This window comes from Bos javanicus, chromosome 29 (genome assembly GCF_032452875.1).
Source record: "Bos javanicus breed banteng chromosome 29, ARS-OSU_banteng_1.0, whole genome shotgun sequence".
NCBI classification, from domain to species: domain Eukaryota; kingdom Metazoa; phylum Chordata; class Mammalia; order Artiodactyla; family Bovidae; genus Bos; species Bos javanicus.
In genome coordinates, this window is record NC_083896.1 from 17,455,760 (window position 1) to 17,482,319 (window position 26,560).

The 26,560-nt window shown below is 47.8% G+C and overlaps 1 protein-coding gene across 8 annotated transcripts in view; it reads left to right on the forward strand.

Moving 5' to 3' along the window:
• TENM4 (teneurin transmembrane protein 4) overlaps positions 1 to 26,560 on the forward strand; it is an 854,243-nt gene that overhangs the window by 699,468 nt on the left and 128,215 nt on the right. For all 8 annotated transcript variants that reach the window (XM_061407667.1, XM_061407664.1, XM_061407669.1 and 5 more), the window contains one exon: positions 19,545 to 19,730. In XM_061407667.1, the coding sequence (XP_061263651.1) occupies positions 19,545 to 19,730 (186 nt within the window). The remainder of the gene's footprint in view (positions 1 to 19,544; positions 19,731 to 26,560) is intronic.

A 26,560-nucleotide genomic window follows, 5' to 3' on the forward strand; every position in this document is an offset into this window, starting at 1 on the left:
ATATAACCGTCCGTGCATTGTTAATCCCCAGTGAAACTCCACGGCATCTGATGGAGGCAGGTTTAACTTTGAATGAGATCACTAAGGATTCTTTTCGTTGGCCCCTTAGAGGGAGAGAGAAGATCCCACTGAAAAGAACTTGAATACAGCTGTGGGGGCCCGTCTTCCTAAACTCTGTGCCTCCTGCTCCCCACTGCTGGTATCAAGTACAAGGCCTCCAATCTGAGGCATGGAGCTCCGTGTGCTAAGAGGAGTCCCCAAGTCTGACGGCCGTGCGTTCAAACACCGGCCCTTCTGCATACTGGTTGTAACTTTGGGCAGGTGGCTTCACCCCTGCAAGCTGTAGAATGGGGATAACGAGAGTACCTACCTCGTGGGGTTAGTATTTGGGAAATCATTATTCAGAGGATTATTTAAGGTAATGCATACAAGCACTTAGCGCATGATATTGGCTCAGTTAAGGTCAGCTATGTTACGGGTATGATTAAAACACGCGGTGGTGAGAGCCCTCGATATTAATGAGGCAAGATGAAATGTGGCCTTTCAGAAACGCGAATGACAGTTTCTAAATCTCTGACCTATAACTGACTAAAACAGTGTCATGATTGCCACGAGGCTGGGGATTTAAAAGATGACTTCAGATTTCCCCTCTTCCCTTGAAGTAGTGATAACAATTTGTTTGTTGAGTGCTTCACAGCATGCCAAGATCACTCTGTCTTTCTCTTTTTCACACACACACACCCCCCCACGGAAGCAGCAATAGCTGGTGAGGCAGAGTAAGGTGTGGTATGGTCCCCATCCTCACACTGAGGCTTAGCAACTTACGTGAGGCGCCCAGCGGGAGCTGGGAGTCCAAGCCCAGCCTGGCCCCTGCTGCCCAGCACCCCACACCGCTTCCCACGGCTGCCACTTCCTGACAGACGCTGGTTTGAAGGCTAGTGAAACTGATGTTGCCAGTGGTTCTCTCTCCCTTCTGTCCCAGCCGTACATGCCTGGGCTCCATCCTGGCTCTGCACATGGTAACTGCCTGACCTTAGCAAGGGACTTGACTTTTTTTTTTTCCTTTGACCATGCTGTGCAGCATGAGGGATCTTATCTCCCTGACCAGGGATCAAACCGGCACGTGCTACATTGGAAGTACAGAGTCTTAAGCAGTGGGCCGCTGGAAAAGGACTTGACATGCCTGTCGCTCCCTTAGAAAAGATGGAGATAGTACCTTACCTGCCTCGGAGGGCCATGTGGGGATGAAGCTGTGCAGTGCAGGCGCGCACAAGAACAGCGCCTGCAGAGGGGGCACTTCACGCCGCCGCCTCCCTCCCTTCCACCAGCACTTCCACCGAGTGGAAGCTGTTTGAAAACGATGGAGTTTGGGCCCTACAACTAAACAGGGCAGGCCTCACTAAGAGGATGCCCCATGACCGAGGGACTGCCTTCGTTGTGCTCAGGGAGTTGGCCACAGGGCCGTGAATAGGCACTGAACTTTGTTTCAAGGGACCTGGTCCCCCCTAGTTGAGTGGCTTCAGGAAGTCGCTTCACCTCCCTGACCCTAAGTTTCCTTTTAGGTAAATTACCTATGAGCTTATTGTACAGATTAAGTGAGAAAACGCAGGGCAAATGGTTAGCACATGGTTGGCACAACTCAGACCCCCGACAAGGGTAGCTCAAGTCACGCCATTTGTGTTATTTGCAAGGCCACATAGGCACTGCCCGGAGCCCTTCTGTCAGGAGCCGCAGGCCGGGAGACGCATCCTGAAGGACTGGCTCTAGGTGGTGGGGCTGGCAGAAGTGAGCCCCCGCTGTTTGGCCCCCCGAGGAAGGAGAACCCATCTTGTGCCTGAGATGAGTGTCTTGCCTGTTTGGCACAGAGAACAGGATTTAATGAAAGCAGCTTAAATCAACACGCCCTGCACTCAGCAACCAGCCTGTAGTGTAATGTGAGCTGACAAGTTTCCCAGCACTTCAGTTAGGTTTGTGGAAACAGTGAAGTCAGATTTTATACAAGTGTTTACTCAGGCCCCTGGGTTCTCAGCAGCTTGGCTTGCCATTTCATCTCAGAAATTCACCCTTAAATCCTGCCTCATTGCTGTGGTCTTCCCTCCTGACAAACCATATAAGATAACTGTTTAAATCGATCCCTGTGGCCTAGAAGAGCACAAGTTATATGTCCCAGCCCCTACCCCCAACACACCTCCGCCCTGAACTCTGGGCCCAGTGGGACTTCACTGCCTCAGTCTTTGGGAGCAGTTGTTCTGATGGTTGTGGCGATGATGGTGTTGATGGAGGTGTTAGTGGTGGTGATGGTGATGATGGTGTTGATGGAGGTGTTGGTGGTTATGGCAGTGGTTGTGATGGTGGTGATGGTGATCATGAGGATGGTAATGATGAGGTTAGTGATGATTATGTGATGATGATTCCTACTGCTATTGTGTTACAAATGGGAAAGAGCTGGAGAGAGGAAATGACTTGCTCAGAGTAACTCAGCTAATCCATGGCAGAGTTTGAGTTAAGTGTAGGCCCTCTAAGTCCTCAGCTCTTACGTCAAGCCTTATTTCTATCCAAAGAGGTTTCTTTGCAATTAATCTTGTCTTTTCCCCTGAGAAGCCACAGGATGAAGCATTAATTAAAGAGTCATTGGTTTACTAATGCTCACCATTTACCAGCTGCTGAATTAAGTGCTTTTCAACCATGATTTTGGTTAAGGTTCATAAGAACCCTCTGATGTCAGTGCAGTAGTTCCATTTTCCAGATAAGGAACCTGAAGCTCAGAACTGAGTTAAATTCCTTACCAGCACCCCCTCATTTGTAAGTGGTACGGTACAGATTCAACCCAGATCCGGCTCCAGGGCCTCTCCTAAGCTCCTCTGTGTGCTGAGAGATGTATTATACATGCACCTCTCTTGCCAAACCGTCTGCCCTGTGAAGGCAAGGTCTGTGGTTCTCGCTTGTGCACAGCCTGACAGCCAATAGGTTCTAGTGCTTGCTGAATGAGTGACTCATGCAGGGAATTATCAAAGAAGAGTGAGGAGTTTCCTCTCAAGGCTCTGCCCAAGGAGATCCCAGCACACTACCAGCCAGACAGTCTAATCCCTTCGACGAGAGCTCCACCACCACCCCCACCCGCCGACCCCGCCAACACACACACATTACACTCGGCAAGGCTAAAATCAAGTCCCTGAGCCCCTTTTCACTTTCCAGACCTAGCTCACGTTCATCTCACTCATGTGCAGGGCCAGCCAGGCAGAACCCATCCTGGACAAGAATGGCATCATCTGACCTCCTTCCAGCCCTCTTCCCCAGGGAGCGGCCCTGCAGGGCTGGATGCCTCCTCAGCTTTGCATAAAGGGGTACAGTGAGCAGCCCCGCTGAGCAGAAGGACTCCCTCCCTACCCTACCCCACCCCCAAGTGCTTTAGTTGGCTTTTCAGCCTCTTGGCTCAGAGCTGCTTCCTAAAAGGGGAGGAATTTAACCTCTTTTGAGATGGTCCTTGAAATTGGAAAAGCCTACCTTTCTTTCGGAGCCTAACAGCTCCTAAGGAAGATTTCAGGCTCTGTGGCATTTTCCAGAATATCATTTCCGATTCGATCCCTTAAACCCATCACTTGCCCCTTGGCCGGCTCTCCCTCGTGTCTTCCTTCCCCGACACCCCAGCCCAGTCATCTCAGTCCTCAGCCTCATAAATTCATTCCTCATTTCCACTGCTCTGTGGGCTCACTCCAATCTTGTCTTCCATAAATGACTTTTATTTGAGAGGGCCTTCTCGCTACATTTTATTCCTTTGGGTTGCTGGCTCATAGAAGCCGTACATGGCAGAGATTCGGATTGTAAAATGCTCATGCTGGTGGTTTATGATTCTTACCATTTCATTGCAATTGAGTTTCATAGAATAACAGGTGGGGATCTTTTAGAGATTCAGTGGTACGGATTTGGCGGTAGCATGTACACTCAGAAAGAATTGCATGGGATTTGGAGTGGGACCAAGCTAGATTTTTAAGATCCAGCTTATCCAAAGAATATGGCTAATGATACCTGCCTTTCAGGGCTGTTTTTCAAATTAGCTTTAATTTGTATATATAAAAAGCTGGCATGGTGGCTGGCACTCAGTGCTCAATAAATAAAGTATTAATGTATATTTTTAGAATGCATGATTAAAGCTAAATTAGCCAAATAGTCCTTTGACACTAACTGTTGAAGTCTGAGGAAAGTTTATATGCTGAAGGTTTGGAGCCAAACCTTGATTGGAGTCTATAGGACCTTGAACACCTCTCTTTCTCAGAAGCTTGGTTCCTTGTGGTTTCTGAAACTGTCTACCCTCGGCTTCCCCCAGCCCCTGCCCCACTCTGATCATCAAGTCTAAACAAGGAGTCGCTAAGATGCCAACACATTTATCCCCAAACCCCAGCACAAGGGCGCCAGGGTGCTAGCATCGGGCTCTGCCTAGGGACTGGGCCGAGAGAGGAGCACAGCCCCCGCAGAGCATCCCAGCAGAGCTCCAATGGACGCCCACTGCTGAGAGGCACACTCGTCCGCTCCATCCTCTCGCGGCCCTTCCTGGCCTCCCCGAGTGCTGGGCCTCAAGGATCCGCACTCCGCAGGCCCTGCACTCGTGCTGGGCCTAGGCATCAAGGCTCAGCCTTCCTCAGGCCATTCAGGAGGCAATACCTAGATATACGGCGTTAAGACCTCTGACCGACATGTGTGCGGTGGGGTTGGGGCACACAAGGGCAGGCATGTGCACCTTGAAAGGTCCTCCCCAAGATGGAGACTTGTAAGCCAGATGGCAGAAGGGACCGAAGCAGGGCTCCTGCTGGCAAATGAGAGGAGGCCTGTGCAGGCAGAGGGAGCAGCCTGTGCAGAAGCACAGACTGGTCCTTCCTCTCCTGACTGGAGACTAGGAGCCCTGGGGGTAGACAGTGAAGTGAGGCCAGAGAGGTAGGCAGGGTCCCATTCACGGAGTCCACTGAATGTCTTGCTGTGAATCTCAGTTTGAAAACTGTTTCAGTTCCCAATGAAGATTTTCCTTGCAGACTCCATGTCAAGACTCTTTCTCGAACTCTGTCAGTGCAACTTAGCCTAGGTCCTACTTCAACTCACAGGGACTTTCTAGAATTCAAACTCAGAGCCTCTGAGTTTCAAATTTCTTCTCTAATACTGTCCTCCCCTACCAAAAAGATAAGCAAAACAGAAAGCATAATTAATAACAATAGTGACCAGATAGATACAGATCAGAAAAGCTCTGTTACCAAATTAAGTCACAGTCAACAGTAAAATAAGCCCAATGCTTTTAAAAAAAAAATAAGCTGAAAGTAGCAACAGAGTTAAAAAAAAAACAAATAAAGCTCTAAACATAGCAGTTGCATTAGTGCTAAATTTTGAAAAAGGTAATTCAATTTTATTTACGAGGCAAACTATAATTACGTTTAGATTTGAGGGAACAGAATTTAATTCTTATTAATGACAGAAAGACTGAGTGAAATGCTTTAATGCCAGAGAAATTGTCTTCTGTTCATGGATGGGAGAGAAAATTAGATTCAGTGTTGAGCATTCTCCCCTGTTACAAGTCTCATTTGTGTAGCAGGAATTGTTCCCTCTCTGAGACGCATCAGCTTCTCAGCCTAGAAAGCACAGCACTGACATCCAATTAAACATCCAAAGGAAATGATCGGGCTGGGCTGTTTCTGTATAGGTATGTTATAGGAGGGGAAACCCAAGGTTAGAATTTCACCCAAGGAATCGTATCCGTTGAGACTTGACATTTCCCGTGCCCCTTCCCAACAGTCTAAAATTGAAGTTCAGAATAGTAAATATTCAAGAGACTGCCAGTGAAGCAGAGAAAGCAGAGGGTATGTTGGAAGGAGGCAGAGAAGAGCCCACCAGTCGTCTGGGAAATAGTGTGGATGCTGAGACACAAGGAGATGGTCGGTTCCTAAAATTTAACCAAAGACTGGGAAATTGGGCCCGAAGAGGTGTGCTGCTAAATACTGCCAGAGGTAAAGGTTGATAAACCGGAAGCTGGCAGCTTAGTAATTTAGTAGAATTTTTCCCAACAGCCCGGGAACATTTTTGTTCGCAGTTGGAGCTCTTCAGTATCCAAATATAAGCCCTCCTGAAATTGGGCTTCAGAATTAGGTTTCGGTTTGGATGCCCAAGCTGATAACCTTGTACAGAATCTCTGGCTGTCTTCCTAAATCAAACTGCTGGTATGGTAACTTGTAATTTTAAAATATTGACTATTCTTTGAATGGAAATTTTATTTACATTTTACAGAGCTTCTCCATGTATGTGCTTCATGATTTATTCCAACAACAAATACATAAGCCTCTGACATTGCAGATGGTGTTATTCTCTGGAAACCAGGGTTCAGGGAGCTTGAGTGACTTTCCCAAAGGCACTTTGGAGAAAAAAAGGATTCAGATCCAGACTTCTCTGGGTTCAGAGCCCACGCTTATCCCCTGCATAACTCTGCCATTGGCTGTTACCAAGGTTGACTCAGACGGTAAAGAATCTGCCTGCAATGTAGAAGACCTGGGTTTGATCTCTAGGTCGGGAAGATCCCCTGAAGAAGGAAATGGCAACCCACTCCAGTATTCTTGCCTGGGAAATCCCATGGCCATGGAGACCGTCAGGCTACAGTTTATAGGGTTGCAAAGAGTTGAACATGACTGAGTGACTAACACTTTCTCCTTTCTTCGAAGATTTACACTGATGCTGTCTGAGGATCATGTATCAGGTTGACAAGGTGCCACTTCATTTGGTGACACTATATAAATTGGATCATGACCAGTGCGGACCTGGTGATACTACCGGGGTTCAGGAAAAGAGCAGTTGCTTTCAGCTGGAGTGATCAGGGTGGCTTCTTGGAGGAAGTGAGATTTAAGTTGGGTATGGAGGTTAGATTTGAGTTGACAGAGATGGAAGAAAGGCTAGCACTTTGCAGCAGCCCATTGTGGAAGTAAAGATTTACAGCAGGTACATAGATGAGACAGATCGTGGCTTTTTCTAGGAAAGAGAAGTGGTTTGGAGTAGCTTGCTGCCGCTCTTTTATCACAATATCATGTCTAACTCCTGTGACCCCGTGGACTGCAGCCCGCCAGGCTTCTCTGTTCATCGGACTCCCCGGGCAAGAATACTGGAGTGGGTTGCCATTTGCTTCTCCAGGGGATCTTCCCAACCCAGGGATTGAACCTGCATCTCCTGCATTGGCAGGCAGATTCTTTACCACTGAGCCACCCGGGAAGCTGAAACTTGGAGTAGCTAGCTTAGGATGTTTGTGACAGCAGTGAGAGGAGTCAGAGGTGAGGAAGTTAGCAGGCATCAGATCATGAATGGCCTTGAAAGAGTTTAGATTTCGTCTGTCAGTGGAAGCCACTGGGACGTTCCAGGCAGATCTGCAACACGGTCAGGTTTGGCTTTAGCATGCTTTCTCTAATTTTGGCATGCAGTTGGAGGTGCCTAGGGGATTTCCAGGAGGAGATGATCAGGACAGAGTTAGATGGATGAGCACATGACTGGATGGAGAGGCAGGCCTTCACAAAAGGGTGTCAGGGCTGGAGGTCTCAACACCAGATGTCTCTCAGGTTACCTACTTGGGCCGTTTTACGTGGGCATTGTTTCAGCCCCAGCTAAAAAAAAAACACACCCCAGTCACCGTTTTTGGCTTCTCTGCTCTCCAGTCCTGGCTTGTTATCCTTCAGCTAAGTCAGACTATCTGAAGTCCTCCCCTGTGCTAGCTTTAGACTCCCCTAATCAGGAAGCCAGATACCCTCCAATTACGATGAGTAGTGGTGGCTTCCTACTTCCTGTGATAGGTGCTTCACAAAGCTTGAAATTCTGGTCCTGGGAGAATAGATTGGAGACTGCTCTGCACTGACATACTGGAATCCACTTTTCTGCTTGGTTTGAGAGCTTCCCGAGCTCCCTGAGTGAGGTGAAAGGCCATGTGGTCTCCAAGGCTCGTTAGCTTCCTGCCATCTAGACCTGAGGAGCCGAGGTGCGGCTTGGAGCCGCTCTGCCTCTGCCGTGACAGGCACAGGAGAGTGACTTGGCTTTGGCCTCAATGTCAAAAGGAGACTAATTACTGTGAAGGAGTCCGACGCCCTTTTCCTGTGCCTCCCTCCCTTCTGGCTGCTTCCTGAAACCTGCACTGAGACTAAAAAGCCATCTGCCCAATTTTGTGGGGGAGGGAAAGAGGGAGAGAGATGCTATATTTAAGCCAAGTCATTCAAAATGCAGGGATTTCTGGCCTGTGGAAGAGAAGGTTAAATTGTAGCCTACTGTGTGCCAGGCATGGTGGCCAGCTTTCTGCCCATTTATACACCTAGATAGACTTGAGTTCCTTGAAGTAATTTAATACCATTTCTGAATCCCCAGCATCGAAGGATGCCTGTCACATAGTAGATGCTCAATATATTTTCAGTTTTCAGATTCTGTCTTTACTGCTGTCTTAGAAATGACAAAAAATAAGACTTAGCTATGTGCAATGTTTGTTTCCCAGCACTGGGAAGTATCAGAGCTGGCTTTTATACCCAGCTTGCCTAAATCAAGGCCTCTGTCCTATGCAAAATCACAGGGCCTTGAATTGTTACGTGGAGTACCCTGCCTCAGGGCACTGGAACCTGATGGATGCAGTCTAAGGATACATTTTCTATATGAGACTCAGTGTGGGATGCAGAGACTAATCTGATGATGGGAGGGTTCTGGAGGTAAGACAGGTAGACTGATAACCCTGATAAAGAAAGGTTTGCATAGAGTGCTTTGGGAAGGCAGGAGATGAAGCCCCTTCCAGTTGGGAAATGGGAAGGCGGCTTCAAGGAAGAGGTAGCCTTGGAACCCAGTTCAACATGTGAAGACTGGGGGAAAGGAGCACCTGGACCATGAAAGCAGCCTGTCCAGAGGCACAGAGGAGAGGCCACAGAGGGCTGAGCCCACCCCCTCTTTTAGGCATTTGTCTGGCTGGCCCCATACCTGAGCATTTCCTAAGGCAGCCATCAAGCTCTTGCTCAAGTACCAGCCTACATGTCACTCTGCACTTCTGTATTTGGCCCATGTTGTCCACAGGATGGTTAGAGGATCTCGAAGATGCCTTCTCCTTCCAAGAAGTAAGCGTCTTTTAATTTCATGGCTGCAATCATCATCTGCAGTGATTTTGCTATGCTATGCCAAGTCACTTCAGTCGTGTCCGACTCTGTGCGACCCCAGAGACGGCAGCCCACTAGGCTCCTCCGTCCCTGGGATTCTCCAGGCAAGGACACTGGAGTGGGTTGCCATTTCCTTCTCCAATGAATGAAAGTGAAAAGTGAAAGGGAGCCCCCCCAAAAATAAGTCTGACACTGTTTCCACTGTTGCCCCATCTATTTGCCATAAAGTGATGGGACCAGATGCCATGATCTTAGTTTTCCGAATGTTGAGCTTTAAGCCAACTTTTTCACTCTCCTCTTTCACTTTCATCAAGAGGCTTTTTAGTTCTTCTTCATTTTCTGCCATAAGGGTGGTATCATCTGCATATCTGAGGTTATTGATATTTCTCCCGGCAATCTTGATTCCAGCTTGTGCTTCTTCCAGCCCAGCGTTTCTCGTGATGTACTCTGCATATAAGTTAAATAAGCAAGGTGACAATATACAGCCTTGACGTACTCCTTTTCCTATTTGGAACCAGTCTGTTGTTCAATGTCCAGTTCTAACTGTTGCTTCCTGACCTGCATATATGTTTCTCAAGAGGCAGGTCAGGTGGTCTGGTATTCCCATCTCTTTCAGAATTTTCCACAGTTTATTGTGATCCACACAGTCAAAGGCTTTGGCATAGTCAATAAAGCAGAAATAGATGTTTTTGAACTGTGGTGTTGGAGAAGACTCTTGAGAGTCCCTTGGACTGCAAGGAGATCCAACCAGTCCATTCTAAAGGAGATCAGCCCTGGGATTTCTTTGGAAGGAATGATGTGAAAGCTGAAACTCCAGTACTTTGGCTACCTCACGTGAAGAGTTGACTCATTGGAAAAGACTCTGATGCTGGGAGGGATTGGGGGCAGGAGGAGAAGGGGACGACAGAGGCTGAGATGGCTGGATGGCATTACCGACTCGATGGACATGAGTTTGAGTGAACTCCGGGAGATGATGATGGACAGGGAGGCCTGGCATGCTGCGATTCACGGGGTCGCAAAGAGTCGGACATGACTGAGTGACTGAACTGAACTGAACTGAAGATGCCTTCTCATGCTCTGACCGTGAAAACCGCCCTTCTAAGTTTTCCTCCTCTTTTTCTCTCTTACCCCTAAACCCCCCTGAAGGCAATTCCCTGGCCACGTCCAAGCCACTTCTTGCCCAGCATCTCCTGGCTCACCCTCCTTCCCGCCTGTTTCCCCCTTGGTCCTTCATCTCCAGCTGCCTTCTTCCATCACTCTCAGCTCCCCATGTCTGCACCTGTCTTCCACATCCCCCTAGCAAAACCCAGGGTTAGTCCAGCTACTCACTGTCCCTGATCTTATGGCCAGGCCTCAGAGTGCTGCAACCCAAATCACATCATGCTCACGCTCTTTAGCCTCTCCTGAGCCCTTCCAGCTGCAGTTCATCCTGTACTTTGTGAGTTCTTGTGCTTAGTCCCCAAGGGGCTCTTTCAAATGTCCATATCTCTCCATCAGCATCCTGCTCAGTGGAGGGTCCTCCTTCACTGAGAATCCCGAGGCCATGGATTAAGGCTCTCTCATCATCCTTGCCTGTGCCCCACACAGGTCTCTGTTGCTCACCTCTCCCGAGGGCACGAGGCACAGGAAGCCTGTCCTCCTGATTAGGCTCCACGTCCAGTCCTCTCCAGTTCTTGAGAGGCACCTCAGTTGCCTACACCCTCCCCTTGCTTTCCCCAGTATCTTCAAACTTCACCCCTTTCCCCTGGCTCTTCTAGAACATAAGCATAAAATAGTTGCCATATTCAGAACTTGCCTGTAGCTCAGACGGTGAAGAATCTGCCTGCAATGCAGGAGACCTGGGTTCAATCCCTGCGTCAGGAAGATCCTCTGGAGGAGGGAATGGCAGTCCTCTCCAGTATTCTTATCTGGAGAATCCCATGGACAGAGGAGCCTGGCAGACTACAGTCCATGGGGTTGCAACGTCAGACACGACTGAGCAACTAACACTACTGCTGCTCTACAAAAGGTGTGCGTGACATTAGGCGCATTACATGATGTTCGTTTCAGTCCCACTTGAGCGTGAGATGTTGGTGTCTCTATTTTGCGGATGAGAAAGCTGAGGCACAGAAAGTTGGAGTAACTTGCCCATGTCACACAATAGATGGATGGGTGGATAGGTGAACGGATGGATGGATGGAAGATGGATGGATGAATGGGCAGTTAGATGACCTGTTGACTGAATAGCTGATTGGATGATGGGTAGATGGACAGTTGGATGGGCTGATGGACAGGCAGATAGATGAATGGAGGTTGAAAAGACAGATAGAGAGACAAACAAAAGGAAGAGTACTGAACATGATGTAAACATTGAGTCAGGGTGAAAAAGGAGACTCAGATTCTGATTTCAGAGATTCGCTAGTCTAGCTAGGGTGATGATATAATACATAATTAATAAGGACATATGTCACATTACATCTGAGGTTTTACCTAAATCAGATCCCGCTGCTTACAGACCGAAAGAGTTGTGTTAATCATAGTCACCTTTCATTCTAGCTAACTGCCTCTGAGCAAGTCACTTAATTTCTCCAAGCTGTTTGCTCAGTGATGATAAGGGAGTACAAATATAACTGCAGGGGTGTTGTGAGGATTTAGTGAGATGCTATTTGTGTGCCGTCAACAGTGGTTCTATAATTTGCCCTTATTTTTTGCCCCAAATGCTGGTTAGTGTGGGGACACATTTAAAGTATCCAAGGACTTCATGAGAAATTCCCTAAGGGATTTTCAAGGCCCAGGATTTCAGACGAATTCCCCAAACTGTGCACTAACCCAGATGACCTAGTGATGCAACGGAAAGTCCTAGTGGAAACCATTTAAAATTCAGTTCAGTTCAGTTCATCTCAGTCGCTCAGTCATGTCCAGCTCTCTGTGACCCCATGGACTGCAGCACGCCAGGCCTCCCTGTCCATCACCAACTCCCAGAGCTTGCTCAAACTCATGTCCATCGAGTCAGTGATGCCATTTAAAATTATTTAACGCTTACTAAAATTTCTTGAGATCACTCTAAGAAACTCAGATCCTAAGCAGAATAGAACAGTTCTCGCTATTATCCCTTTTAATGCCACATACAGACTTATTACAGTCTTCCCGAGAGGTCACAGCTCTACTTTCACATCCCTGGAATTTAAAGACAGCTTCACCTACATCTGTTCCTTGCTCAGGAAGAAGGCGCACAGATCATTGCATGAGGTCCCCTCTATCTCCCACTTTTGTCAATTTTGAGCATCTTTCCAAGTGGAAGAAATTTTACAGGAAAATTATATATAAGTCTCTCCCTTTGGAGGAAAGACACAGTCTCCCTTGCCAGTTATTTTAATGAAGAGGATTGTAAAGTAAATCCAGACAAATTAAAACATAGCTGTGATAGGTCCCAGGCTTTGTCCAGGTTCATATGGGGATTAACATTTAATGAGAGGAGCCTGGGGCAGCCTTTCTCTCATGTATACACTTTGGAGCACAGTTAACCAACAGCCAAACCATATATATTTCCCAACCTCTTCATCATGTGTCCACCTGCTTCTGCATCATAGAAAGGGGATGGGTGTGGGCAATGGTGTGAAGGAAGATGTGAGTGAGCGTGTAAAAACTGAGACACTTTAAGGTTGCAAGCTCCAGTCAGATATTGGAGAAGATAAGTTTCTAAGTTAAATACAAAGGAGACTGAACCCCTGTGTGACTATATTTAACCAAGTAAATTTGATACAATATGGTGCTGAGGTAGAGTTGAGCCAACTGATATAACATCTCTTCCATGAGTTTTTTTTTTTTTTTTTTATTCATCTGTTCTTTCAGCAAATATTTATTGAAAGCACATGCTGTGCCAGGTCTGGTGCCTGCTGCCAGGGACCGAAGATTGAATAAATGCTAGAGCCTGCTGGCAGGCGGGCTTCCAGTCTAAAGAGGAGATAGACACAGATGCCAGTGAGGCAGGGCACAGGCCAGGTGGGGAAGGGGAGGTGCTCTGGGTGTGGCTTTTCCCAGCAGAAAAGCTAAGGTGTTCTTGGGCCTGACCTGGTTTGTCCCCAAGGCCCTGCACAGTTGAGTCAAGAGCTTTACAGACTTGGAATGAGAACTTTGGGACAGTTAGGGATTTCCACCTGATTTCAAGAGGAAGCTGAGTGACACGCATAGATGGTTTTGAAGGCTGTTTTGTCTTGGCTGGCGGTGCTGTGCTGTGTAACTTCACACCCAAAGTTTGAGGCCCCTGCTAGAGACTGGTTTGCTGTTGAGGGAGGTGCACCCCTTCCAGGCGACTCAGAGCTGACTGATACTGGGTGTCTGGTTGACTTTGTTCAATCGCTAAGTCATATCTGACTGTTTGCAACTCCATGGACTGCAGCTCACCAGGCTCCTTTGTCCCTCACTGTCTCCCAAAGTTTACTGAGATTCATGTCCATTGAGTCAGTGACACTATCTCACCATCTCATTCTCTGCCATCTTCTTCTCCTCTTGCCTTCAATCTTTCCCAGCATCAAGGTCTTTTCCAATGAGTCAGCTCTTCACATCAGGTGGCCAAAGTATTAGAGCTTCAGCTTCAGCATCAGTCCTTCCAATGAATATTCAGGACTGATTTCCTTTAGGATGGACTGGTTTGATCGCCTCGCTGTCCAAGGGACTCTCAAGAGTCTTCTCCAGCACCCCAAATCAAAAGCATCAATTTTTCAGTACTCAGCCTTCTTTATGGTCCGACTCTCACAATTGTACATGACTACTGGAAAAACAGGACGCCTTTGGGTCCCCATCAGTCAGTTGTGTGCATAACAGAATGTACATGGCACAGTTTACAGAGCACATGTCATAACAAGTTACACATTTGCCCTTTCCTTCCATTATCACTCACTCAGTAGGGGACCATTACTGCTCTCCCCATTTAGGGGGAGATACATGATGCATAGAGATTAAGCAGTTCTCCCAAGGACTCCACGAGAACCCAAGGAGACTGGGCAGCCGAAGTCTGAACCCAAGTCTACTCTGTGGATTGTGTACCCTATAGTACATCAAAGGATTCCACCAGGCCCCAGTCTTCCAGCATTTTGTCAGAAAGTACTGATGTGAATCACGTGACTGTCCCCTAGCCTTTATCACATGCTTGCTTGTGTCAGATACGTTACATAAGTCAGAATTCACATCTGAACCGCATTGCACCACGCCCCGTTTCCTTTCTTATATGAATATGTGTGTGCAGTTTATATCCTGACTGTGTGCCAGGCTCCACGCTAGAAGCTTCACTTCCATTCATCTTAACTCATTTAACTGCATTAGGTTACACGCATCTGCCATGCTAGGATGTCACTTCTTAGAGTCAGGAAAGAGCCGTGTCTGTCATGCTCACCATGGGATCCCCCAGTGCCCGCTGGGAGCAAAGAAATTCGGCAAACAAGTCTCTGCAGTAGTCAGTGTCATCCACAGTTTACAACTGAGGAAACTTGAGCTGTAGGAGCTCTGACCGGACGTTCACAGAGTGCCACTTACATTATGTAAAAGGTGCAGGAGAGCTCAAAGCACATTCTTTCGCATCATTCTGTTTGGTTTTCACCAACCACTCCGGGAAGTTACATCTGCTTTAATGCCAAAGCAGAATCGAAAAAGGAAAAACAAAGCAGTTCCTTTTATTTCAAGGAGAAAAAATAATAATAATTGAGGAATATAAAAGCATAACAATGGGCCTGCCTCTTGTGGCTGAACGAGAAAGTAGTCTCAGGCTTTCGCTCCCTCCACGAGGCAGCGCGTCTCCTGCACTCAGGCGGGAAGTGCATCTTCAGAAGAGAACCTCAGACCGACAGACTGTGTTGCACCCCATAAACATCACGGTCACCCCGTTCAGGCCCCTTCCATTAAAATGTGCAAGAGCTCACAGCCCAGCTTGTAAAAGGACTGATGGAGGGGTACCCAGCCACCAGGCAACCTCAGTTTCGTGCCAGGGCAGCATGTCTCGTGTAAACTGGTGGTAAACGGATGTTTACCATTTTGTTTGGAGGGACAGCCCTGCGGTCTCCAGAGGAGAAAAGTAGGCTCAACTGATGGGGGAAACTCTGTGTAAAGAATCTCATTGCATTTCACACACAGCCAGGGTCGGTCTGACCTGAAACATAACGAAGGATAAGCAACAAGACCAGGAACAGGGGCACATCTTCTGGAAGAACCAGAAGGTTCGCTTGGAGGAGAGCCCGCCCCTGTCCAGTCTGGGACTCAGTTTCCACATCTGTGAAACGTCTGTCCTGCAGTGGTGTGCTGAGGATTGTCAGAATGAGGCGAAAGGACCAGAGGAACACTCGACCTTGTCGAATCCCTTATGCGCTCTGGGTCTCGGGAGACTCACCTCTTGGAAGGATAATAGCCAAGTGTTCACACAGCATTGCTGTGATAGTTAATTGAGGAACTGTACGTGAAAAGGGCTTTGTGAACTGTGAAACCTGATTTAAGTGCTACGGTATTAAGCAGAAGTGACTTTCCCCCACATTATCTCATTTGATCTAACACCAGGCCTGTAAGATTGGTGAAGTGGGAGTTATTTATCCTCATTTTACAGAAATGAAATCGAGATTTAGTGAACTGCGTAACTGGCACCTTGAAGATTACCCCGCCAGTAAGGGACAAAGCCAAGAACAGATCCCGAATCTGTCTGATCCTAAGATCCAGGATTCTTTATTCATTGCACATAAGCAGAAAGGTGCCGAAGTGAGTAACAGCTGTAAATCACTCATGATCGTAGCAATCAGTTTGTGCTTTCTCTGCTCAGCGATCTCCTGGGGGCAGAGACTGTGTCCTATCAAGCTCTGTGTTCCTAGCACCAGGCACAGTCTCTGGCACAAAGCAGGCAGGCGTGGACTAAATCAGGATAAACTGTACATCAGTTTATCAGGGCTGTGTCCCCTCTGGAGTGGGTGCTGTCACCATTCCCATTTTGCAGAGGAAGGAAGTGAAGCTCAGAGCAATTGAAGCTGCTGTCTAAGATTCCACAGTGGGCAGAACCAAGCTTTGGAGTCATACCTGATCCCAAGTCTTTAGGTCTTTCATGCACACTGCCTCCAAGTTAATTAGTAAAAGAATGAACTAACCAATAGTGAGGACCTGAAGTGAGACCCTCAAATGCTGGGGAAGACCTGCCTCTTCTGCTCTCAACCCTGTGACCTCCAAGTGCCCCACGACCCCCAGCACCGAGACTATGAACCTCAAGTGCCCCACGGCCCCCAACACCAAGGCTCTGGCCCATGCAGCCTGTCCCTCTCCAGGCTCACACCTCAGTGAATAGAAGCGTTGTTTGCAGCTTAGTTTCACACCATAAACTGCCGCCTGGGAGATGCGCTAAGTAAACCCAAACGAAGGCTAAGCTGACCTTCCCTCAAGCTCTCAGGTGGAGGTCTCAGGTGGAGGTCTCTGAGTACGGGCCTGCCTCCAGAGGCACCTGGGTGGATGTCCTTGTAGCGCTGTGCCGTAGGGCTAGAAATTTCAGACTCGAGACATGGGGAGACCCAGGGACCCGAGACTGTTGGTCTTCATCTTAAGAGAAGTCCAGCACGCTGTCCATGGGAGCGAGAAGGGAAGGAAGCTTGAAGAACACCTTGAGAAATCCCCCTTCCTGGAGGGCTGCTGGCTGTCCTGACACTGCTCCACAGCCGCACCCTCACTCGGGGCGTTTTCACAGCAGACAGACAGGCCTGGACTGACTGTCAGCCAGGCTGAGCAGGGTGTACCTGAATTGTTTTATATTCTTTGGCACCAGTAACCACAGGCACTCATGGATTTGTTATCCAACAAACCTTAATTAAGGGTCTTTCTGTGCCAAGAACCATGCTGGGTATCAGGCCTAGAGGCGATCAGAATTCATCCAGCCTCAGGGTGTCCTGTGTCTGACAGTGACACACACAGAAATGGAAGAGCAGTCTACCATGTCATCTGGAAAGGCATCGAAGCAAGACAGCCGCTGCTGGGTGAATCGTGGGCGACTTCTCAGAGGAGGAGGGGCCCAGCCCTGGGGATGGATGATGCTGTGCAACATGGAGGATGTTTACATCGGAGACTCCCAGGTCTCAGTTGCCATCTGGTTCCCCCTGCAGTTGATGAGGGAGCTGACACCCAGAGATGACAGGTGACCTCCCCAAGGTCACGCAGCAGATCAGTGGCTGAGCAGGCATGAACGTTGCAAACCCAGTCCTTGGACATCCAGTGACATCCATCACTGTCCTGAGAAATCTTTCTTGAGTTAGTGATCTTGCCACACCATTTCTCATTATCCACTTCTACTGGCCCTGATGGGCAGTAGAAATGCTGAGAGGCAGCATCACCAGCAAAGTCAAGGAACCTGACCAGGGTCACAGAGCTTCTGCTCCTGAACCTGGCGTAGAGACCAAATCCCCTGGCTCCAGGTCAGGGCTCTTTCCTCACATTTCCCAGCAGCCTCTCTCTCCTCTGGGTAGCCAAGAAACCTGGCGTGGTACCGTAGGCACACCCTCCCTGTCTAGCTAGTTTGCTGGCCAAGATGTCAGGTGTAGGAACACCTCAGATACGGACACTCTTACTATTGTTTTCTTTTTTTAACTCTTGGGTATTTTTCAGTTCAGTTCGGTCACTCAGTCATGTCCAATTCTCTGCAACCCCATGGACTGCAGCACACCAGGCTTCCCTGTCCATCACCAACTCCCAGAGCTTGCTCAGACTCATGTCCATCGAGTCAGTAATGCCATCCAACCATCTCATCCTCTGTTGTCCCCTTCTCCTCCTGCCTTCAATCTTTCCCAGTACCAGGGTCTTTTCCAGTGTGTCAGCTCTTCACATCAGGTGGCCAAAGTATTGGAGTTTCGGCTTCAGCATCAGTCCTTCCAGTGAATATTCAGGACTGATTTGCTTTAGGATGGACTGGTTTGATCTCCTTGCAGTCCAAGGGATTCTCAAGAGTCTTCTCCAACACCACAGTTCAAAAGCATCAATTCTTCGGCGCTCAACTTTGCTTATGGTCTAGCTCTCACATGCATACATGACTACTGGAAAAACCATAGCTTTGACTAGACAGACCTTTGTCAGTAATGTCTCTGCTTCTTAATATGTTGTCTAGATTGGTCATAGCTTTTCTTCCAAGGAGCAGGCATCTTTTAATTTCATGGCTGCAGTCACCATCTGCAGTGATTTTGGAGCCCAAGAAGTTAAAGTCTCTCATTGTTTCCATTGTTTCCCCATCTATTTGCCATGAAGTGATGGGAACAGATGCCATAATCTTCATTTTTGAATGTTGAATTTTAAGCCAGCTTTTTCACTCTCCTTTTCACTTGAACATTTTAGCCATTGCCTCGTAGATTAAGATGAAAGTTCTGAGCCTCTGAGATCTAATTTTATTTTCTTTCCTTTTTCAAAAATACTTAAACTGTTAGTAACTTTGAAATCAGAAGTACAGCTTGGAAGGGGTAATAGGCAAATGCAACTTGATGTGGGTGTCAATCAGTCTAATTGGAAAGAAATTTAAGGTGTTGGGATTTTCTTTTGAAGAACATTGGGCCACAAGGCACAGAATCTAATTAGAGTCTCCATTCACAGCCCTGGCCAAGAGCATCAAGGGCCCCAGTTGTTCAACCGGTTTCCTAAAAAGCAGTTGTTTTCAGAGCCTCCACAGCCTCTGCCTGCGTAACCGTGAAGATGTCACTGGCCCCAAGCCCGAGGGGCTTGTGAATCAGGTCATGTGTGTGTGTGTTGCACTATCTCACAATCGGGCCTTTGTGAAGGGCTGGGCAACTCCACTCTGGCTGTGAAGTACCCCCACCCCCAAGCCAGTATTGCTTTGAATGGGAAAGGCCATTTCGATGGCACTTGGAGTTGGGGTGAACCCATGAGCAAGAGGACAAAGCATAAACCCAGCAAAAGCCCAGAACAGCCACCCAGAATTACCCCCATGGGGTGCTGGAGGGCCAACCTCCCTTTCATCCCATCTCAGTTAGAGTCAAGGCTGGAGTGAAACACAAGCCCAGAACCCCTCACACACCCCAGCCAAACCCACAAGCACTTGACTTGGCAATCAGGGACTCATCCTCGCTTTGTTTTCACACGTAACTGGGTTTTAATTAAATCTGACTTTCCCGTCACATCTGTTCCAAAGGCCGGTCCCTTTTGGAAGCGGCAAGCACAAAAGTGGGGACAGGCTGGCCACCGGGAAAAGCAAAGAGAGGAGAGGCCTGCAGTCCATCCTGTTTTGATGAGGAGGGGGGCTGGGGACAGGCCTCCGCAGGGAGAATTATTCTTTCAGGGGGTCCTTGTCCGCAGGGATTAGCCCTGAGCCTTTGGAACCCTGACAGCTCATGGAGCCCTGCGGAGGGGAGCCGAGTGTGACCCTTGTTCCCCAGAAAAGCTTGCTCAGTGCCTGTTTTCTCTCCCCCCGCCCCACAGAGATCTGTGCTGCCGACTGCGGGGGCCATGGCGTCTGCGTGGGGGGCACGTGCCGCTGCGAGGACGGCTGGATGGGGGCGGCCTGCGACCAGCGCGCCTGCCACCCGCGCTGCGCGGAGCACGGAACCTGCCGTGACGGCAAGTGCGAGTGCAGCCCGGGCTGGAACGGCGAGCACTGCACCATCGGTACGCGGGCCGGGCCCAGGCCTCCCCGGGGGCTGCACGCTGCCTGCGTCTGCCGGGCACTCTGGGGGGCCCCCATTGCATGTGGGAGCTGGGCCGAAAGTCCTTTCATCCGACGACATTATGGTCGGCGTGTCCTAGACAGCAGTTGGATTTGAATTCACAGTCGGGGGATTCAGAACCTTTTCCCTCCCAACCTGCATTTCCCGGGTCTCAACCAGCTGGTAGCATACCTTGAGGCTCGCCCTGCCCAGGCCAAATGGATGACCGCTTTGTGTTAAGGAGCTGGGGTTGAAGAATGAGGCAGATGACTCTACCACTGAGCAACTGTGAGCAAGGTCTAAGTGTCTCTGGGAGCCTCAGTTTGCTCACCTATGAAATGGGGGCAAGCATGCATGTAAAGAGCTTAGCACAGGCTGGCACATCGTACTGCTTATTACATGTAGCCCATTCAATCAAATTTATGGTCTGGTTGGGAGGTCTTGGTTCTAGCACTGACCCCTCCCCACCACGGCCTCCTAGGCCTGTACTCCCGGAGAGGCCTGGAGTCCTGGACGAAGCTTCCCGCAGGTCCCAGGCCACATCTGCAGCCCATTAGGCCTGGGGTCCTCCCCCTCACTCCTGTCCTCGGCTTCCGTCCTGTCTGCCTTTGTCTCCTTTCCCCTCTCCAGGGGGTTCCTCAGCACCAGCCCCTGCTGAAGCAGCACTGTTTGCAGCTTTTAAAACAAGCTGATCACTCCATTCCCTTCTTTCTGCCTTTCCTGCTGGTTTTGTTGATTTTAAACACAGCCAGACGTTTGCTTGGTTTATTATCCTGGAATGAACACTCACCAAAACGTCTTTATTGAATCAACTGCTTTGTGTGTGTATGTTTCAACTTCTTCCCCTTCCATGTTTTTTTGTGTGTGTGTGTGTGTGTGTTTTTTTTTTTTAAAGAAAGGATCTGTGATCAGATGGTGAGCACATGGCTTTAGGAGGCAGGACGCTGGCTGCCTCTCCAGCTCTGAAAGTCCCCTCCTGAGTCTTACAGAAACTGGGAGGCAAGCCCCAAAGATTTTGAGGGATGAAGGAATTTTGAACAAATGGAGCTCCCTCTTATTTCATGGGTTTTTTTTTGTTTTTTTTTTTTTGTTTTTTTTTACAGCTTCATTCCTTCTGTTTTATAGCCTGAAATTAGTTTTTATTGATCATGTCTGCCCCCACCCCATCGTTCTGTTTATAAATGGGTCTGGAATGCCTTATACTTATTAACATCAATAATAATGGCTTCTGATATTTGAGTATTTACAGTGTGGCCAGTTCTGTGCTAAGGGCTTTGACTGCATCATTTCATACACCCAGCCATCACCCCATGCAGGCACGTGTATTATCCCCTTCTTTCAGGGACCCGAGGCCTACAGTCACTTAACCGTTAAGAAGTAGAATGGGAACTTGAGGCTTGGTTTTCTGAGCCACAGTGAAAGCCTGGGTTTTCTGCAGAGGCCTCCAGCTCTTGTCCTTCCCAGAGGCTGGGGCCCTCCTATTCCAGTGGCGCTCAGAGTCCCACGGTTAGTTTGCCAGCCAGTGCTCTTACCAGCGCGCAAAGCTGCTCCCACCACCGCCAGCAGCCCGGCCTGCTTTTCCATAGCAGAATGTGCCGCGCTACCACCCTATGCGCCTCTGGGTGGCTTCTTTCTGTCAGAGTCATCCTATCTCATGATAGCCCTGGACACCCCCTGAAAGAGAAGCGGCCCGAGTCACTCAGGAGGGCCGCCCGCTTCTTTAAACTCGGCTCCCCCTTCACCTTCGCTTTTCTGCATGACTAAGGACAGGCTGACCTCTTAGGCTCCCAGCCCAGAACGGGACCCGTGCTTATTAAAACCAAAATCAGAGCCCAGAAAGACCTTTCTGTTTTCTCTCACTTGCTTACAGAGTCCTCAGCTCACCCCACCAAGTTGCACAGGGTTTATGGATGTCAGACTTTTATAAGATTAAAGTATCTCATCTGAGTCAAATGACGAGGGATTTGGGGAAAGTCTCCCCTCGTCCAGTCACAGGTGATTCATGGCAGGGCTTGGGGGCAAGCGGTGCTCTGTCTAGCGTCTCGTGGATGATCATCAGCCCGCCTTGAAGAGCATCCCTTTGTTTGGATGCCAAGAAGTCAAAGCAGGCCCTCCCACCTCCCCTGCACACCCGGCTGTCACTCTGTAAGAGCAAATTCCACCTTGGGATTGCAGATGCTGTTTCCCCTCCAGATAAGAAATACATCAAGGTAAAAGTGCACACGATTCAAGAGGAAGGTTGACAGTCATAAATACCAGAAAATGTCACAGGACATTGAAGAAGCAATGGGCTAGTCATAGTGGCTCAGATGAAAGGACTTTGGCCCGGAATTCTATTACCTGTCATTGTGTGGTGAGCGTTTCCTTTGTCCCTGTCTTGTCTCCCCGCATGGCAGCTTGCCCTCTGTGCGTCTCGCCTGTGGCCAGCTGCATTCCTGCCAGAAACTCAGCACCGTAGTGCCAAAGGAACCCTCCAGTAACCTTGTCGGTAGAAGGGAAGGGGCTGCAAGATACAAAGGAGGGAAACAATGGTGGTGCCTTCTTTTTTCTTTTCAGAACAGAAATGAGAAGGAGAAGCCTCTCTTTAATCTTTAATGGCAGCAAGAAGCACTTTCTTCTATTTCCAGGGAACTACACTCCCTGTGAGGATCATTTAGGAAAAGCAAAAACTTACTGCTGCGAAGTTAGAAATTCAAAATGTTAAATTTTCTCTTGTAATCAGGCTTCCTTATTATATGAGGGTTGATTATAGTTCAGCTAGTTCCTATGTTACAATGTGGTTTTGTCTTATACAAGAGAAAATGCCAGAACCCACAATGCTGATTCAGACACCTCCATGCAGTGGGCGCCAGAGAGAGCAGAGCTGTTTATTTGCACACCCCTGCCTTCCATAAACAGGAAAGAATGACTTGATTATCTAATAACCAGCGTAAAAGAGTTTAGACAAGCCTGAACTCCTTGTGACAAGTCCCCAGCATAAGAACCTTCTTAACCCAGTGACATTTCCCAGAGTAGATTATATAGCAGGAATTAAGTATCTCCTTTTGGAGATCTGGGTACACCTTTTCTTTTATGAAAACTACTAGGTTTTTTTTTTAATAAAATAGATTAGTTTCAGAATGAAAGGAAATTTGGCAGTGGCATCCTCTTTAATGACTATATTCTTGTCAGAAAACAAGAATATTTTGAATCTTAATTCTTTATGTTAGGAATTATCCATCTCTTTGCATCTTCAAGAAAGGTCTTGGTGAAGAAGCACCGTGGGCAGACCGCATGGTCGCTGGGGGCTTCAGTTTCTCCATCTACAAATCACAGATCTCAGGATGCAGGGGGCTGGGGGAGGCCTGCAGGGACACTGATATTCCAGCCCCTCCTCCACTGCCCACAGACCTACACATCCAGCATCACCTGCTCCTAAAAATAAAAAGAGGTATTTTCCTTTTCACTCGCACTTACTTGTTTCTAACACACCCTAGTGTAAAGGGAACCCAGTTTCCCTAGTCCAGAAGTTAAGGTAGGATGCGACATGGATTCATTTCTCAAGTATGTGGTCAAGACAGAGTCATCAAAAACATATTTTTGGACATCTTTTCCAAGAATTTTATGGATCTTTTAAGTCTGGGGCTTGACCTCCTATTTCATTAGAGAAAGCTGAAAATCATAGCTAAATTTAAGAAGGTGTTTAATTTTTCCTATTTCTTTGAAAACATCAACATTTTGGATCACTTCTGTGATGGTTACTTTATTCATTTCCCTTGACTATAAAGTCCCAAAACACATATGGGAAATGCTAGCTTCTGATTACATTTGTAAAATTCCAACCTTGACCCCAAAGCTGTGATTGTTCAAAATGCCAGATATACAGAATTATTTACTAGGCTTCAGGAGAGCTGTCCAGTCCTATAAATCCTGATTCTTAAACAAATCCTCCTCTGGGAGTAAAGATCAAAATAATACTGTGATGATGCAATTACTGGAGTGAACAAAGCCAGACTTCACAATGCAGAGGAATTATAAAGGAAGGCCACACAATCTTCTGGAGTCCTTTGTCCATTTTTTAATGCTCGCTCTTGAGTTTCTTTTGTGTTATCAGACAGTCCTCAAGCAAGAGGACTCACAAGCATTCATAAGATTTCTGCATCTGTGAGATAATCCTGTGCTTACAGTTCAGTCGCTCAGTCATGTCCGACTCTTTGCGACCCCGTGAACTACAGCATGCCAGGCTTCCCTGTCCATTACCAACTCCCAGAGCTTGCTCAAACTCATGTCCATCGAGTCAATGATGCCATCCAACCATCTCATCCTCTGTCGTCCCCTTCTCCTCCTGCCTTCTGCCTCCTCAAAGGCGTGCTCTCACATCAGGACCCAGGAGTTGCAGGACAAATGCTGACAAGGAGAAAGAGGACATGGACAGGGATCTGCCCCCACATTGTCAGCAGAGGAGCTTGATTAGTTGATGCTCCTGGGAGCTCTCAGCCCACACGTGATAGGAGTGGGAAACTGGAGACCAATTAGTGAGCTCTGTGAGTCCCTCTCAGGGCAGGTGCCATGGGCTACTTACTCCTCACTGATCCTTTATCCAAAGAGAGAAGAGCATTAACGTATCCAAGAACTTAACAAGAGTATCTCTTGGATGATCTGTCATCCATCTGAAAGAAGTTCAGATGACTGTAACCACCCCAGTTGTCATCACCTATCACAGTGATCCTTGTTTCATCTGACCTAACACGTACCCACAATACAACTGTTAGAGTCAGCGGAGGCTCCTGGAGGATAAGAGTGAAGAAGCCTCTTGCCATGTTCTTCACAGCCTTTGATAAGGGGCCCCAAAGCTTATTGGGATTATCTCAAGAGAAATGTTTAGAAACTTCCATTGGTACAAGCAAGCAAAGGAAAGAAGCTTTCATGTCACAGGTCATAGAAATACTAAAGAGAACTAAGACCTCACAGACTTCCCGCCTGTCAAAGGCCCAGAACTTGTTTTATAAATAACTGTGTGCTTCCACGGTTTCCAGTTTTTTTGCATAGTGACAGGAATATAGCAGAAGCTTGAGAATCGTGTACAATGTTGAAAAGACAATCATCGTCCGAGAGGAAACTGATTCTACTCCCATCGTCTTCATCCTAAAATCTGGAAGAAAAAGATGAAGGAATTTGGGGAAGCCCTGAATCCACCATCCATAGTGCAAGCCTAGGGACTTGACATCATATTTTCTTACAGTTAGTGCTTTAAAATCACAATGAAATTTTAATTAACTCTTTTCAAGGGCATAGGCGCCAAGATTTTCAAACAGTAGAAGAAACAACAGCGTGGACTTCTACACAAGCCTTTTATAAGTAAATGACATTGGACTTCAAAGACCCAGTTACCACTTTCATTTTTAGTAGAGTCAAGAAAGCTCTGTTCTGCATCCCTTGGACTTGGTGTTGACTGGCTGTTATCAGCATTTGGATTCACAGTGTGGCTTGAGGTCTCTATCTCTGTAGGGAAGGAATCTCAGGATTTGTGGAGCCCACTTTTGTCTCCTGAAACCCACAATGTTGATTGCAACCTAAGTCTGCCTCTGTCACTTACACCGGCTGCCATTCCTGCCTGTATCTAAGAAATTAGTAAGCATTTGTTCAAGGTACTAAAAACACGCTTAATAGAGAACCTTATTACGAAATAGTTCTTATAAATGAAATGACGTTAGAAGAGAGAACAAGAGCTCTCTGAGGTCAGCCCCTGAACTTGGGGAGATTAGTCTGCATAGTGGATATAATCTTGACTCATCACCAGAGCCACAACATCACCATTGAGTTTGGAGACAACATTTTTCATGGTCTGAGAGCTCCCTCCACATGGATGCTGCACAGCTCTATAGCCATTTGGATCCCAACAGTGGTGTCTCATCCAGCTGAGTCATCCTTGCCAGCCCCATGAGAGAAGTCTAGGCTCATTCCATCTCGTCTGTAGCTGGGTTCAGAGTTATGACCAGAATATATGATTAGGACTCTTCACAGAACTCTGCAGATCAGAAAGCTAAGAACACCAGCTGAGCCAAGAAATCCTGTATGTTATGGCTCTCTAATGGCGTATCCCGGGAGATGACCTCTAAGCAATTTCGGGTCACTTTGCAAACTTAGATGAACAAACTTGACTAAGAAGAAGGTTGCAGAAGCACCAAACATCAAGAAAGAGTTCGCCTTCTCCAGAGGAGCTTCCTGGGCTTGTTTTTCCATGCGGGTTGATCCTGTTTTTCACTGTCTGTCCATCCACAGTTTTGTTTGTTCAGTCCTGCGTAATACACCACTCCCCTTCGCATTTCCTCCTGACATCCTGTGAGCTCATGGACTCTGCAGGATCTTTGAGAATGAAGGGGGAAGAACATAGACCCCTTTAAACTCCTCTTCCCAATTTTCCACTTGGCTCTGCAGCCTCTGGGAGTGTATTTCATCTTGAAGCACAGACCACAAGGAGGCCTGAACTAAGAACATAGCCTTTCATCCATGAGCCTTTAGAGGCAAATATATATAGATGAACAGCAACAGTATCTGTCCTGTCCAGAGGATTGAAAACATAAAATTTATGCCTTTTTTTTTATGAAGAGAGTAAGAATGTTCTCACAGTTTATAGAACCCTAGGGCTTCCAGATAAGGCCTCACCACTGCAGTTGAGCCCTCTCTTATGGACTTCTGGTTCATGTGTGAAATCAAGCTAAGTGTGGGGGCCAGCCTGGCTGAAAACATCCGCCCTTCAGGAGGTGGCCGTCTCCCCAAGTTTCTTGGGAGCACTTGTGAGGGAGCTGTAGA